Raw genomic sequence first — 17,587 nt, 5'->3', positions numbered from 1 at the left:
ATTGACAGTCATGTTTAGCTTCTTCCATTTTCTAATGATTGCTCCAACAGTGGACCTTTTTTCACCAAGCTGCTTGGCAATTTCCCCGTAGCCCTTTCCAGCCTTGTGGAGGTGTACAATTTTGTCTCTAGTGTCTTTGGACAGCTCTTTGGTCTTGGCCATGTTAGTAGTTGGATTCTTACTGATTGTATGGGGTGGACAGGTGTCTTTATGCAGCTAACGACCTCAAACAGGTGCATCTAATTTAGGATAATAAATGGAGTGGAGGTGGACATTTTGAAGGCAGACTAACAGGTCTTTGAGAGTCAGAATTCTAGCTGATAGACAGGTGTTCAAATACTTATTTGCAGCTGTTTCATACAAATAAATAGTTAAAAAATCATACATTGTGATTTCTGGATTTTTTTTTTTAGATTATGTCTTTCACAGTGGACATGCACCTACGATGACAATTTCAGAATTTCCTCCATGATTTCTAAGTGGGAGAACTTGCAAAATAGCAGGGTGTTCAAATACTGTACGGACCATAAACTGCTATTTATTAGACTGAACTGTGTTAATCATGCAAATTATCCTTTATTGTATGGCTGAAGCTTGTTCCAGAGAAAGTGCCATGTATTCCTTCAGTGGGTGAAAATATGTGTGCACAGGAAGCAAAAACACACACACACACACACACACACACACACACACACACACACACACACTCATTCCATTTCCATACTCTCCTTCCCCTCACCCCTGCCCTTTGACCTGGTTTTCTGCTGCACCAACAGTGATATTAGTAAGGTTACATAAGGCCTCTCCTTTAAGATCTGTCCTTTCACCTCATAAACTCAGGATGTAATATAGACCAGGGAAATTCACATACTAAGAAGGCCAGGATGTACACACATCAGCCACAAAGTCCCATAAATCAAGGAATAAAAACACCACATTCATAATATCTAGACTCCATTAGTCCCCTTTGCTCTGCTGCCTCCTTACTAACCTGTTTAAAGGCCCGTTGCATGTTTAATAAACATAATCTTTGAAAAACAGAGTATCAGCCATTGACAAAGTTATTTAAAACCTTTAATGGATTTGTCCTTTACTCACATACATTATACCTAGCCATAAAATGCAGTACTGTATGATAAACATTGAGTAGACTGCAAACACACATAACAAACATATGCATAATAAATGTGGGAAGTTTCTGCATAAAGTCCCTTCATACAGGGGTAAACCAAATAACAGAAACACATCAGAGTGCAATACAGTAGCCCTGCAGTAAGTAGATGAAGCTTATAATATTCAGTTTTTGTGGAGACTGTCAGAGGTGTTGATTTATCTTGATGGTCATTTTTAGGGCCAGAGTTGTAAGTGCAAATATTGTTAAAGGGGTACTCGACTGAATTTACACATGGATTTCAGTTTGCTTGTTATAAAAAGCATTGCTCAGTCTATGACAAAATATGTATAATGCCTTCTGTGGTTCCCGGAGGAGCTGTCTAATGTTTGAAAAAATGGCAATGTCATCAGGCTTATCTCTTCTTGTGCATGAGACCTCTTATTTTTTTTAGCAGAAAGCCAGCCAGCCAACAACAAAAGGTGAATAGAGTTCAGGAAATCTCATTTAACAATACAATCGGACTGAATCTGCCGGTGGCCTATTTGGTTAATCCCTTCAACACCTATGATAATATCATATCTCTGTCTGTTTGGTAAATTTAATTCACATGTAAATTCAAGAAAGCTTCTCAAAACTATCTTCCTGGATGAGTAGTTCAAAGAGTGTAGTGGAAATAGCCATCTGTCTCAAGGCCCAGATGATAAACAAGTGAGTGAAAGGTTACTTCAACACTAGCATATGCTGTGCAGTACCTGGTAATAATCATTGGACATTAAGCAGCAACAATAGACTGATAAAAGTATACAATATACTAAATAAGAAATTAAACTCAACTGTAACCAAACCAACAGTAAGTTGATACTAAGTCCAAATACATTTAAAAATACTTGTAGATGTACTGTAGATCCCTTTATAACTTTGATTTATAATCACAAAAATCAAAATGACATTTGCAGAAACACATAAACATCACCGACAGAGAGGTAGAGTGGTCACAAACAGACCAGCCGTGACTGATAGACATTTAATAGGATATTTGCTGAACCAACAAATCTTGACAGTCTCAAAAAATAAACCAAAAATATGATGGTGATTTGCCTAATGCCTTTCTACAACACACAGTATAAGGACATTGTTTATAGTGGTGTTATTAGCCTGCCGATGGCACTCTTTCCTCTAACCCTTTTGGTTTTGTCCTGTCCTCTACCAGCTCCTATTGGTGTGTTACTCTACCTCTAACAGGCTGTGTGATGGCCCACAAATGTCTGAGCATGAAAGAGTAATGACAGAGGGGAGGCAAGAGAGCATCGGTGGGGGGATCATAAAGCAGAAGGAGGGAATGAGGTGCAAGCAGAGATATGAGAAAAAGAAAAATATGTTTGAAAGACAAAAAGATAAACAGAGACAATAAGAGTCTGAGATTGTCTTATATAAGCCGTCCCATTCTCTGGCAGAGATAACACTTGCTCATTAACACCAAGGTCACTGCTCTTTCTTCTCCCTTTATTGTCCCAGCTTTTGTTCCTAGATCGCAAACAAGTGTCTTAGCATGAATGAGGGAGGGGAGGGGGAGTCAGATCCAAACAAGAGGCAAAGAACTATGACTCAGGCAGTCCAAATGGAATTCAAACGCCAACTACAGTGTGTCTCGTGGGAGATTAAGGCTCAGAAATACCGTTCAAAGCCAGATAAAGAGAGAGAGAATGTGAGTCAACCTGAAAAACGAGTATCTGAGAAACAAGACAGCAGGACGGAGAGTGTAATGTTATTGTTGGACAGGGAAACGGACCAAGGAGTAAGTTTGGGATTTCAAGACTGGGATATTGACCCTAACCTGCTTTCCTGGTTTGCATGCCATTCTCATGCTCTGGGGTCATAACTCTGCCTCTTTTCATCTTTAAATCCTGAGGAGCACTGAGGTCTCTGAATTCTGGCTTCCTGGTAAAACATTAATATTCATGGTAATCCACTGTGCCTCAACCCGTGCCACTTTTCTTGGAAATTAAAACCCTGCCCTTTGCCTGGACTTTCTTAGCATTTTTTTCTCCCTCTTTTTTCATTTCTACAACCTGAAAGAGAAGAATATATGTATGCAGCATAGAGCCTATTTACTCACTGCAGGGGCTATTATGAGATCTGTTTCATTCTCTCTTGTTTTGACATTAACAATCACCTCATGTTTCACTGAGATTGCCGAGTCATAAAAACCCAAACATTTCACATTGCTTGAGCACAGTTTGACTCAACTGGCCAAATGTGAAAACATTGGATCAGTGACTTTAAAAACACTGCAAAATATATTTACAGACACGGCTCATCTTATCTTAGGTGTTTGAGGTTAAAATTATTTGACTACCTAATTTGACAAAAGTTACCGGATGCCAACTTCCTTTTGCATAATAAAATAAGATATTAATTTCACAAATATGTGAAAGACCTACATACACATTCAGCCTTGCTCTGTGAGGCTGTATGGTACAGTGGTGCTCTGAGCTAAATACTAGAGTCAGCAAGCCAACATGCTCACAATGACAGTGCTAACATGCTGATGTTTAGCAGACAGTGGCAAGTCTAACATGGTAAATATCTTAATTTAGCAAGTAATCAAGCTAACATTAACTAATTAGCACTTAAGACAAAGTTTAGCTGAGGCTAATGCTCATTATTTTTTCAGATATTTAGTCAAAACACCAAACACAATAGATCTTTGAATGAGTTTTGTGCCAGAGGAAAAGTTACCAAAGTGATCTGTCCAATAGAGACATTTCACTCAAGAGCACAGCTTCTGGGTAGTGTCTGTACAAAATATCATAGCAATCCAATAGTTGTTGAGATATTTCAGTCTAGATCGAAATAGTGGAGCGACTGCCAAAACATATGACCAAATCCAAACTCGCAAATGTGTCTATACAAAATGTTCTCATCTCAGGGCGTCATATAACAATTTGAGAAAGCCTGTCAGAGTGTCGGTATTTGATGCACAAGGTATCCTTCATTGTCTGTATAACCTCAGTGCACAAAGCAGTTTCAATAGACCTGAGTATGTGAATTGAAGAAAGTTACACTGCATAGTCAGGTTGCTGTTCTGGCATTAGCTCTGGAACATCAAGATGGAAGAAGGGATTAGCTGGGTTCTCAGGGTAGATTAGAACAACAATAATTCCCAAACTCTCTCACATTGAGACTCGGAAGCGAGGACGCCATCTTTTTTTCTAGTGAGCCAATGAGGTCAGTGAAGAGAAAGAGGAAGACAGGGAGAAGAGGGGGCGCATGAGGGAGGAGTACTGATGCTGGTAGATGTCCCTGACATGGGGCATTTAATCTACAGGAGGTGCAGAAACAGATTTCTGCTGGTGTTTCAAATCTTGTGAGCATTCAACTCAATGATTATAAATTGAATGTATCCTACATTGTAGTCCATTTTATATCAGTTAATATACCTAACCTAATAGATATATATCTCTCTACGTACACCAGCACCTTTGTTGTCTGTATCAAACCAGACACAGATAATTTAATCTCCCTGTGTCACAACAGATCCAGGAAAGTGCAGTGAACATATGTAGTGCCTTCTCTATGCTTATTTATTTCCTTTTTTTGCTTTTGGCAGGGAAAGCCTGTGTAATGCTGTAGTAGCAATGGAAACAAACGCACTGTGCCATTTTAGGGTGTAGCATATTATACATCAAATGTGAGCAAAGAGGAGAGATCATGCAAGAAAAGCAATTCCTAGTTTATAACTCCAACCACATTCTTCCACTGCCAGGGCACTTGGCTTTGGAACAAAAGAATAGCAAAGGATTAGCAGTTTTCCATTGCTAAGTGTATGCTAAACAGTGGTAGCTTAGAACTGCTTTCCACACCCTGGGAGACTTCCCTCATTTAAATGCTGCTTAAATATGTTTAAATCAGAGGAGGGAAAATCACAACAGTCATGACAATGGGGACTGCAAAAGATTATGGCAGGAAAATATCATCATATGGTTGTAAATGATGTAGGTTGTGATTTCAATAGAGGAATATCAATGTAGGTAAGTCAAAGTCAAGGTTTTCAACAACCAATCAGCTAACGCTATCAGGTGTTGCCAGGAGCACAAGAAGGAGTTGGACGTTTGCCAAGCTGATACAAACTGGCTTTACACCAATGCTAAGCTGGCAGTTCACCAGTTTCATTACCAAGCACAGAATTTGAAGGACTCAGGGGGTTCCGACTTGTGGCATCTATAGGGAGAGAATGTGAATACGTGCTGAGGTCTTTAACAAGGAGACAAGAGAGTTTTGAGTCAATTAGCTGAACTATTCAAAAGAGTACAAACAGAAATTTGGAATGACAGGCATTTCTCCATGGTACTTGTACAGTATGCATGACAAGCCAGCAACTTGGAAAGGGATTTTGGCTCCCACTACTCTCTGTATAACTCGTTGTATCAAATATAATTGGACCTTGTGGGGTGTTCCTCTTAATTCCTGCTTATTCCTGATACAAGCTAAAAACCTATTTGACAATAATGCAATTCATTGCAAATGCAACTAAAGCTGGTATTCTAGTGAGGTTTTTGCAAGGCTATGTAACCTGTTTGGCACGTGAGGAGAAGGCCGAGTCAGGAGAGTCAGGAAGGACATGGGCAACAAAGTTCACCAGTTCATTAGGTTCATCACCTAGTTATCTAATAAAACAGCCCTGCCATAAACCATACATTTCGGCTCAAACTATTATAGTCTACAGGCGTTTTGTTGATACAGTTTGTGGCATTGTATTGGATGTCATTATGCTGAAATAACTTTATGCAAAATAAAATTTTGATGAATCAGCAGCCAATCAAGATTTTCCATCCAGTGTTCACAGTTTAAATTTAAACAGCTGCGTGTGAGATGACTGGAGTGCAGAGTTTGTGTCCTTGCCATGAAAAACGTCAGTGAAGTTCCAGTAAAAGGTCACCAGTAAAGTGGTGCGATCTTTTAATGTGACACACAAGTCATTAACCATTAGCTCCATTATAAGAGGTGAACTGCCTGAGATATGCTGCTTCTCAGAATCCACAACCAATGTACTTCACAGATAAGACTGCGTCAAGAACAAGTCTGGAGTTCAAAGTCCAGTAGACGCGCATTCTCACATTACTGAGAAAACATAATGCACCATCAAATGGAGAAATATAAATCTAACCCTCCCCTGACCTGAATGCCTGATTTGTATTTGTACCTGTGATCGACTCACTTGTCTCACTTGACAGGATCTTTGAGTGAAATCAGCCCACCATGATTGCCTCCACCTGGTCTCATTCACTGACTCAGACACGATGCATTAGCATTCATGGAACAGAGATTATCCTGCAGGGCCTTGTCACTGCTGAGGGAGAACAAGAGAGGTGGATTTGTAACAGGTTGTCCCCCTCTGTTTTGTCTCTGCGGAGAATGAAGTGGTGTGACCAACTTACACATGACAAACATGAGGACAAAGGTACAGTATGATCAAGCTTTTGTTCCAGCTGACTCTAACAAAAGATTAACAAGGTGAACTTACCTCACTGACTAATGAGGTAAGCCTTTTTCCGCACCCAAGCATGTTTCTAGAAAATTCATATTGTCCTCTACTTTGTACCAACACTTTCAGCTGAGATCTAATCAATAATCAACAACATCTCTGAGGCTGCATGGAAGTAGATAAAAATCCCTGCTCTTGGTGCATTTCTTCACACCCGAACCTCTCTGCTTTACTCCCTGCCTTCCTTCCTTCTTCCTCTCTCCTGCCCTCTCTCTCATTTTTTCTGCATGAATGAATTTTGGACAGTAAACACAAATGGGATCTGAGCGGGTCAGGCTTTTCTGGGTAAAGGTGTTCAAACCATTCTGAATAAACGGACTGATTAACACTATCACCTGATCTATACCCAGAACAGGCCATAAGGAAATGGGAATAATCTCACTGAGCAGCTTGGGAATGCTTATTAGCTTATATAATAAAGTTACATAATATTAAAATATAGTAATTTTGCTGTTTTGTTAGTAGCCTAATTACATATGGGATATCCATAAACTATAGGCTACCTGTACCATGGAGGAAAATGGAAGAAAGCAAAGACTTAAGAAGTGTGTGTTTAGCAGGGACTTACACATATATTGTGCTATAACAGGCTATAGGTGCATGGTGGTGTTCTAAAAACAACAGCAAGTTAGTTGTTGTTAGTTATAGTTTGGCTCGCTCGCTCACCAACCACACAGACCAATACCACCAACAGTCGTGTCTGCAACACACAGCTCTGGAGGAATTTGACCCACAATTTTTGTCTTCCTTGTCTTAGAGGCGAGTAATTCTGAACACACAGACATGATACACATTTACAGTGTGGATTACACTTCCCGGGGATATCATTAGGTTATACCCATTTCCATGGGCGAAGCCATAAGAAACCGTTATTTAAAGACACTTCTTATCACCCCAGAACTAGCCTGAGAATCATCACGGTTTTAAGTTTTCTTCAGTATCAAAGTAGTCCAGTGAGGGTTGTGTGTACATCCATTAGTAATTTGCAAACAGGAAGTGCTAATAGATAATTCGGCATGCTTCTAATGGTGCAAGGGTGTGGGCCCAAGATGCAGCCCATAGCTAACTAACTAACTGATTCCATTGCAACATCATACTTCCTGTTTATGTCCTCCAACGCCTCCAAATTATGGGGACTGTAGTTCCAAAACTTAGAGCTGGACCAGCCCCCAAATTGAGGTAAGACAAAGAATAATAGTCACAGTCTTTGAAAAGCACTGATTTCTTGTATTTTATAATAATAATATACTTACAAATATATATATATATATATATATATATATATATAATTATTTATTTATTTTTCTTTAGGAAATTAACTTTTTTGTGGATGAACACTGCCATCAGGACAAAGCCCTAAACATATAGGAAAAAGCCCCTCTATTATAGTGTAAATTTGGGGCCTGTGGCCTGCAAAATAAAGCAGTTAATTTTCTACTGCTTTAGTTTCCAGGCAGTATTCCGTTGATAACCTGTGTGTACAAAATATTTACACTGTAACTTAACCACAACGTTGTGGGATGTAATATAAAGCTACTTACTGAAGTTCCTGTAAGATTCTATAAAAGTTCTGAAATTGTGTGACAAGAGAGATAACATGCCATGACAATCAGCAGTCAGCAGAAGTTCATGTTCTTTTCATTTTTGATTACATCTTACATCTTACATCTTCACTAAGAACAGTACAGGCTTGATGTTCGGATCTTCGAGATTAGTGGAAAGGCTGCGTTTGGTGTGTGTGTATGTGTGTGCGCATGTGAGTCTTTTGGAGTGTACATGGGACAGTACATAACGTCCTTACCAAGAGGATTTATATGCTTTTGATTTCTGGTCATGCTCAGGCAGTGGGGAAAATGCTCTGACCCCATCCTCCATCTTCTCATAAACTGTCCTGTCAGCTCTTCTCATCTCTCTCTCTCTCTCTCTCTCTCTCTCTCTCTCTCTCTCTCTCTCTCTCTCTCTCTCTCTATCACTGCTGTTTCCATTGTGTATTTCCCCTCAACTGCTCTCATTTTACCTCTCCAGCCATTATTATTTACCCTTTGTCTATTTTTATTTCTAATTTTTTCCAAAAATTACCCTTACCCGCAGGTGTCATAAATTGAGTACAGTGATCTCATAATATAATAAGATCGGTGCCATAAAGTTGGTTTATATTTAGCTTTGGCTCTGACAGACTGATTGAAAGTAGCAGCGGGGTGAAAGCTATGCAAAGTACTGGGTCAAGGCTGAGCTAAGCCATTTTAAATGGTGCTGACATTTTGCAATTAGAAAAAATGGTGCTGTGATGGATTTTTAATGAAGAAGAGGTGGAGGTTGGCAATCTGTCAGGGAAGCCTTTCTGGAGACAGAACAATGTAAGTAAATATCCTTATGTTAATTAAAATTTGCGGAGTTCATAATTAATAGATTTTTTGCCTCTAGAGGGTTAGTGGAATCAGTCAGTCATCAGTTCAGATGCAGCTCCTCTTGCAACAAACACCTGCATTTTATGGTCAGGTACAGATTAACTGTTTCAGGACCATAAATACAGGACACTTAAGACAAAATGTTAGACTTCTAGATTTACAACAGTATAAAAATTAAAGAATAAAGGGCATTGTATCAGACCATGACAAATGTCCCCTGGAGCTTTTTGTCTCTGCACATTTAAGAGTACACTGACACTGTCTGTCAAAGCCTGACTCTCCTCCCCCCTCTAAAATGGGACCGCAGCCTCTCGGCGTCATCACCCCACTTTCTTAAATCCGAGTCACTTGTTGACAAATGCTGACAAATTTCATGGGAAAGCCTTACTCATTTGCACTTGAGTAAGCCGTGGGTGGCAACCCTCAAGAACAGAGCAGTGTGTTTGGCGTGCTAGAGGAAATGTTTCTGTCACTGTTTCCATTATTGAACGAGCGTCACACTCTGTGAGTGTTTGGCAAACCAACTCTGAGGGCCCGAGTTGTTACATGTGGACAGAGTGTGCCGAGATGTGGTACAGTACGTGGGGGAACCGTACAGAACATGACATCTGTGTGCTGTATGAGTATTTGCTAATGCCACACAAAGTCAAATAGTGCGTTTCAATCCATGTTTAGAATATGCATCTAACTGCTATTGTTTGTTGTAAGTTTCCAGTTTAAATGTAGTCAATAATTTATTTATTTATTGGATCAGAAAGCCACATGTGACTACTACCTGTTTAACTCAACATTGGCTTTGCATTGATTTCGCACACACACTGCATTAAGAACTGGCTATGACTCACCACAGAACCCCCCCAGTCTGCTCCCACATCGCCAAAGCACCCATTAATTCTTCACACGCACACACTGGTTATCTCCAGTGAGACATTAGTGACAGATCTATTGGTTGTGATGGCAAGAGGTGGAACTGATGGAGAGAGAGGGTGAGACAGAATGGCCAGGAAGAAAACCAGAGCAAAATGAAACAAATGGGTGGAAAAAAGGGATGCAGGATAAAGAATGGAGTGATGGACAACAACACAATCCTAGATTTATATTCTTACACTCTTCAACATTGTCAGTGCGCACACTCACATGTAAACGCACACAGTATAGTGTGGCTTTGTTGTGCTGGGACAGTGATGACTCATTCTCTCCTGTCGCCCATGGGACTCAAGAAAACACACACACACACACACACAAACATACACGTACTAGTGGGGAACCAATTGATGGGTATGATGATTGATCATAGTGGGAAAGCTATTGTGAAGGCAGTTGCATAACCAAGGCCAACTTGGACACCTGCAGCAACATTATGTGTGGATGGACTAGTGTGTGTTTGGGCAAGGCGCTTGTTGACAGCATGCTGTTCCTGGCACTGGTGTAAATTCTGTTTAATTTTTAACAGTTTTACAGTGCTCATGTTCTCTGCTGCCTCCTGCCCTGATTTCACAAACACCAGCCAGTGGTGAGCAACAACAGCAACAACAACAACAACAAGGGGGTCTTTGAAAAACGCCCCAAGTCTTCAGTCACCTTAGTGTTTATGTTATGTCACATTACTTATGGTGGAGCTTAAACGGAGAATAAAGACAAAAAGAACAATGCCTAGTGTGATGTTATCTAATTTGACTACTTTCAGTGAGCACTAATAGGCCAACAGAGGGAGGAGTGTAAAATGAGTCAAGTGTTTGTTAGTGAGCGTGTTGGTGGACTCCCTACTGCAGGCCAGAGGGAGACATCTGTGGTCCCCTCTGCATATCACACATCATGAAATAGATAATACATTTTTTTTTTTAAGTTTTATTTGTACTGAAGATACAGTACGGAAAGCTGAAGGGAATCCAGAATGTGTGTGTCAAACCTCATTCCACTTAACAACTTCACCACCCCCTTTAAATACCATGACATCACAATGGGGTCTAATAGCCAAAAAATATTCACATTTCCCATATTCATGGTGCACATATCAACAAATTATTCATTCACTCAGATGACGTCTCTCCTGATTGAAATGACACTCAGCAGTTGATTGTGAATCACAGAGTGAGAAAGTGTGACTTGATGCATGAGTAGTAACACAAATGCATTCATGGACACACACAATACACAATCTGTTTGTTTTTCCCTTTACCTTGCAGCCCTTGCTCTTGTCATGGCTACTGGTTTGCCCGCTGGCAGGGCATGGTGAGCATGGCTCCTGGTGATAGTACTGACCACCCTGCAGGCCGCTGTAGTGACAGCAGCCGTAAGGCGAGGGGAAGTGCATGTACCACAGGTCCTCAGCCAGTGGACACCTTGGACAGGAGTAAAGGAGGCCTTTCCCTTGGGCCTTCTCCACGCTCACCTTGGGGTTCCTCATCCATCTTCGTACCTACGAAAGAAGTATTCGTGTCAAAAACAGCATGAGAAATTCATTCTTTGGAAGAAAAGGGTTGTTTTGATCTCACTTTGACTTTCTCTTATTATTATTCACATGTTAAGTCCTCAGCACAGGTGCTCCACAAACACACACATACACACACACACTGTCAACCCTGCCACCTGCTCCTTTGATCAGAGAAAGAGGAGTTTCTCATGTTATCCCTTAACACACACACACGCGCACGCACGCGCACACACACACACACACACACACACACACACACACACACAGAGTTGCACTTCAAAGAGGCACAGATTGCTTCTCTGCTCTGCCACACTTTGAACACATGAATCAGCATGTGAACACGCACAGAATGGAATACATGCACACACACATGTCTGTCGCATGTTGATGACACAAGCATAATGCTGATGGCACCCTCAAATATGAGGAAGAGCGAAGTTTATTCTCTGGAATCTTTGCCTTCGACTTGCTTGACTTGAATGTCAATAATACTCCTGAAGAACTTGGAGAAAGCTTTCTCTGCAGTAAGGGGACTTCAATCCATATGTGGCTATTATGATGAATTATCACAAATTAAAATCCTTCTGTGACATCCCTGTCACTAGCAGATGTTCACATTATGCAGCCGGACAGTACCAGCAATGACAGAGGCATTGTATTTAATAGACAGGTATCTCCGACACATGCGCAAGTCGGTGCATGCAAGCACATTGCATACACACGCCACTCCTGCAGTGACTAAGACTTCCCAGAAAAGCACCATCACAAACCATAATACCCAGAGTCTGTGTGTGTGTGTGTGTGTAAGACAGGTGGTGAAAATGGAGAGGGAATAGAAAAGGGAGACACATGCGAGACAGAAGGAGAGCGACAGGGAGAGAGAAAGGCAAAATTTTCATGAGAAACCTTATGAAATCTCATCCTGCTGCGTGAGTCGAACATTTAGCAAACACGCACCACAGGGCAATAGCCTTCGTGACTGAGCAGCACAGAGTCCAGACATCTGTGACAAACACTGTGATTGAATGCCTAAGTCGAAGGGTAGCCAGACAGCATGTCAAGGCATGTTGGGTCTAAAGGAAAACAGACTTGGAAAAACACTCCAGCAGGTCAAATGCAAAAACAAACCAGCCACTGTTGGACTTTGGCACAGAAGTCCAATAACACACACCTAAAATAAGAATACTACCATGCAGGTTTGTTCACAGTGAACATTAACCTGTGAGTGACGTTACACTCAATTATAGTTTTTTTTTTCTTTCCTTTGTTATTTGCCATCATATTCAAAGCAGAGTGAGGAATGTTTTGGCACTACCCCATGGATCAAACAGTGCTCTGTCATACCTCTTGTTTAAGATTTCACGCTGACGATGAAACTGATGAGAGGCGTCATCTGAAGCTTAACACTTTTTCAGCTCAGGCCTAAAAACATGGCGTTCACAACAGTGGCAGTGTGGTTTCCTCTCATTAGGAGCTATAGGCCTGCGTTACATCATCGTTTTGACGGGTTTGTTTGTCCATTGTTTGAACCTGTCATATCTCAAAAACTGCAGACCATATCTTGATATCACTTTGGGGAAATGTTGCATCCCTCAACTCTGTTTGAAGCAAAATTGCCTTTGTATTTATTTTATTTATCTCTGTATCTGTGTTTCTCATCATCACCTGAAATGTACAGTCCGACCACACAGACCAAAAGCACAAACGGAGCCATTGATTTTATATTTCCTTCCATTGTTTCCCTTACTCATTTGTATGATTACAGTACTCTGTCTGGACTCAAGCTCTCTCCATTATGTGATTAGGTTTATTTAGACATAAATAGAGAGACAAATAAGCCAGCTCTATACAGAAATATGCAAAAGGAAGCCAAGAACAGCTAAATATTGAACATAGATAGATAGATAGATAGATAGATAGATAGACTGGTTGCAGCAGAATGTGCCTGTGGGAGTGCATGTGTATTTGTGCGTGGGTGTTAACACAATCTGCCCGTATTAACCTGCGGAGTCATCAGTGATCCACACCATACTGTATGCCATCTGAGACCAACACATGATAACACACATTCTGGACAACCCTGCTGCTAGCAAGAGACACACCTCCATGACACAGCCAGACTAGAAAAGTATCTATATCTACCCAGCGACCTAAATCCAGGGTTTATTTATCAAGTACCTAAATGATTGTTGATTGTTCCCAAATTGTTATCCTGGAACGCATTCACTCCCTTAGGCTGAAAATGTGGTAACTTGAACATAATAACCTGTGCAATAAAGCCTTACTTTGTTATCTGATTTATTATATTACACAGTTTGCGTAATGGAAAAAATAATGGTGTGCCATAGCAAAGCAATACAGTGATTATTGAGTGAATGTATCACTCCACCTCTCCTCCACATGCTGAAAGTAATATTAGTCATTTCCTTCCTGTAATACCCTGTAGCCGTGCTGCTCTGTGTTTTCTTTTGATCTCGTGTAAATCGGCTGCAAATTATTCAGATTGGAGGAAACAGAAGTTGAACTGTTTTTCAAGCTTGGCATGTTTTGAGTGAGTGTAACAAACGCTAATGGAGGTTGAGACAGATGACAATATATACTACTGACGCTTACAAGTCCAACAAATCCCTGATCATGTCAATCAGTTTAGCAGTGTTTGATGGCATTATTTACAGTGACAATTCACTGGGTAACGATGGGCATCCTTGCAATTTTTCAGAGCCTAAGTTACCATTATCAAAAAGTCCAAAACCCGAAGATTTTCAATTTATAATCATGAAAAACTAAGAAACCACTGACTTCTTTTGCACTTTTATTTTTTAAAAAATCATAAAAATCACTACTGGCGACCTGTCCAGGGTGTACCCCACCTTTCGCCCGATGGTTGGGAATTGGCTCCAGCCCCCGCGACTCTGTATGCAGGATGGATGGACAAAAATCACTAAATGATTCGTCAATTATCAAAACAGTTGCTGATACATTTGCTGTTAACTGACTAATATTTTAGCTCTATGTCTGTTATTTTTCTAATGCATGCAATAATTTGAAGCATTGGACAATCTACTTTCTAATGAAGCATACGTTGTAAGGGTTTAGCAAGTTACAACTAATGGCTGTTTTACTGTTAATAAACAATTTATTAATGCTTTATAGTGCAGAAATAAGACTGGTAATAAATACAACTTTTTGGTGCCTGTGAAAAATCCTTAGTTCATATATTCCTCTAGCAAACCTTATTTGTTTCTTTTAGCTTGCTCTTTCTCTCATCCTGATGTGTCCATTAAAAGTTAGCAACCCATGACTCTTTATTAATGACTTACTAAAATGTATAACTGCAGCCTTGATGGCTTTTTAGAAAGTGAGTAAGTCATCAATAAGGGTTAATGAGTTGTTCCACTTTAATAGTCCACAAAGTCAGCGGTTTGATAATTTGGTCTTAACGCTTTAATCAAATGGTCTGAGACATATAAATGCCAGTGTATTGCGGTAAGTAATTATTACTGTAATTTGAATATAGTTAGTAAAAGTGGGATTGAAGGCCAAAAAACCTGCCTGCAGTTGTAAATGTTTATGAATTCCTAGTTAAAAGGAGCTAGTTAATGAGACACACCAGTTATATTCAACAACAAATGATTTATTGACCATTACTAAAGCCATTAGTTACAACTTATAAAATCTTCATAAAGCAGGCCTAATTAGAAAGCTGCGCCAAAATCCTCCAAGTGCAGTTTTGTAGTCCATTAAATCACTGGATTGTACTTTTGTTTTGGAAAAGTCAGCACACAAACAGCCATTACACAAACACGACAACCAAGGAAAGCATTTAATGCAAAACCATTACCATTACAAAGGTAATGAGCCGTGTGACAGCACTGCAGTATAACGCAGGATATGCTGAGTATAGATCCTAAACTATAGGACCTCGCCAGCTCAGTGATGTCATGATTTCCAGACAACAGACACTTGTGGGTTCTGTAATGCAACAGTGTTTGGGAGCACACACACATGCGCGCACACACAAAATGCACAGAGAAACACACTCACACACGCAGTAAAAACAGATGCGCAGGGAGCCGAATCTTTGCACCTGATTAGCGCGGCTTAGCTCTCACAATGACATCATCTCTGGCACACACACATGCGCACACACACACACACACACACACACACACACACACACAGAAGGAGAGGGAGAGAGGGAACACTCCGGCTGTGACACCTCCTCTCTCAGCCAATACACCTCCCACCTTGGTTGTGTAGGTGCATGTGTAGGCACACGCTCACATATGCATCCATCCAAAAATGTGTGTGTGTTTGTGTGTGTATGTGTGTCTGTGTGTTTCATCCCAAACTCACCTTTCTCTTGACAAACTGGAAAGCGGAGCACTTCTTAAAGGAAAAGGCGGTCTTTTCACCCCCTCCTGCCATTCCTGCACCTCCTCCACCGCCTCCTCCTCCTCCTCCTCCTCCTCCTCCTCCTCCTCCTCCTCCCCCGTTAACCAGCTTCATGGCCGACACCGGCACTCCGCTTGCCTCCGAGGATCCCAGGATGACGGACAGGCTGACAAGGGGGTGAGAGAGAGAGAGAGGGAGAGAGAGAGGGAGAGTTGTTTAAGACATGAGGAGAGAGCTGTGGCTTTTGCGGGACAGCAAATGAGAGACACGCCTCTGTGTTGAGAGAGAGAGAGAGAGAGAGAGAGAGGTTGGGGTGGGGGGTGGCAAAAAGAGGATGGGAGAAGGAGAGTAAGAGGGAGAGGAGGTAGAGGTGGAGGAGGCAGATGGACCAAAATGTGAGGGAGAGAGAGAAGGAACACTGCAATGAGAATGAGATTACTGCAACAGCTAGGTGTCAGGATAGAGGTAAAGATAGAGCAGAAGTAAGAGAGAAAGGGAGAGAGAGAAAGAGATGCACACAAGAAGATGGAGAGGAGGAGAGAGGTGTCAGCTCCTGTTGCTGTGAGGAGAAAATCTCAGTGAACTGTCAGGTGTGTGTGTGTGGGGGGGAAGTTGACCCATGCATGTATAAGTGTATCCAAATGTGTGTTTACACATCCCTCCAAAGTGTGTATGTGTATAAATGCATGCACTGTATGCAGGCATGCATTCATCCTTCCGTACCTTTATGCTGCTGCGTTGGCTGATTCCCCTGCAGCTTTAACAGCCTTTGTTTTTAAATCCGAGGACTCCTCCAAAAACTGGTCCCAGATCAGATGCACCAGCTCCTGCTCCTCAGTTTCAGGTGTCGCTTCCCTGTTTGTCACTGAATTATGCCCACATACCCAAAAGAGGGTGGAGAGAAGAGGAGGGAGAGTCCGCTGATGATGTTGCTGTCCGTTTTCAATAAGAGCATGTCACTGTGGGATTAGTGTGTGTCCTCAGAGATGCACTTGTTTAGAGTGCACTTTGAGTGGATGCACTGATTCCGTGGTGGTGTGAGCCTGTAAACAAACACCCAGGAGGTGTGTACATGAGGCGTGTGTGATGTGTCCAGCTGCAGTCCTCTGGCTTACACAAGCGCTACTTTATCAATGAAAGGCTCCGCAGTGAGCAGATGCCGCCTCCCCTTCTATCTCCTTCCATCTCTCTCTCTCTCCAGCTCCCTCACTGTCCTTTATCACCACTCTGCCCTCCCCCTTTCCCTCCGCTCACTCATTTTTTGTGCTGCAGTCGATGGTGGTGCCTCCTTCTCTCTCTCTCTCTCTGTATCCCTCCTTCAAATCCTCCTCACCTCACAGTGCATCCCTCCCGTGATTTCTTTCCCTTTGCTTGTCTCTGAAATTGTGAGGAGCAAAGAGTGACACCCAAGATATGTCTCCACCACAGTAAGCGTGTGAGGGTTTCATGTATCATATCTGTGTATGCCCTTGCCTCTGGACCTCTAACAGAGGGATAGTTTCATTTCCTGATGTGACACCCATGAATGATAAAGCTAAATCATGTTCCTTTAATGAATCAATGCACTTTAGGTGTGCAGCAAATCTGGCACAAAAATAACGTCCACGTTTCTAGTTCTTAGCCAGCTATATTGCCTTACAAAGAAATAATTATAAATTATAATTAAGCAAAAAGAAAGAACCCTTTACATG

General features: G+C 41.3%; 1 protein-coding gene across 1 annotated transcript in view; it reads right to left on the bottom strand.

Annotated features, from left to right (window-relative positions):
* Window positions 1-15,929, bottom strand: part of LOC123978224 — a 27,837-nt gene extending 11,908 nt beyond the window's left edge. Inside the window, exons 1-2 of the mRNA XM_046061391.1 lie at window positions 15,858-15,929; window positions 11,247-11,486 (exon numbers count right to left, since the gene is read on the bottom strand). Of these exons, the coding sequence (XP_045917347.1) occupies window positions 11,247-11,486; window positions 15,858-15,929 (312 nt within the window). The remainder of the gene's footprint in view (window positions 1-11,246; window positions 11,487-15,857) is intronic.
* Window positions 15,930-17,587: the final 1,658 nt, after the last annotated feature.

Source organism: Micropterus dolomieu, linkage group LG10 (assembly GCF_021292245.1).
Source record: "Micropterus dolomieu isolate WLL.071019.BEF.003 ecotype Adirondacks linkage group LG10, ASM2129224v1, whole genome shotgun sequence".
Taxonomy (NCBI): domain Eukaryota; kingdom Metazoa; phylum Chordata; class Actinopteri; order Centrarchiformes; family Centrarchidae; genus Micropterus; species Micropterus dolomieu.
Note: the sequence above shows the minus strand (reverse complement) of the source record. Positions and strands in the feature narration are given on the sequence as shown.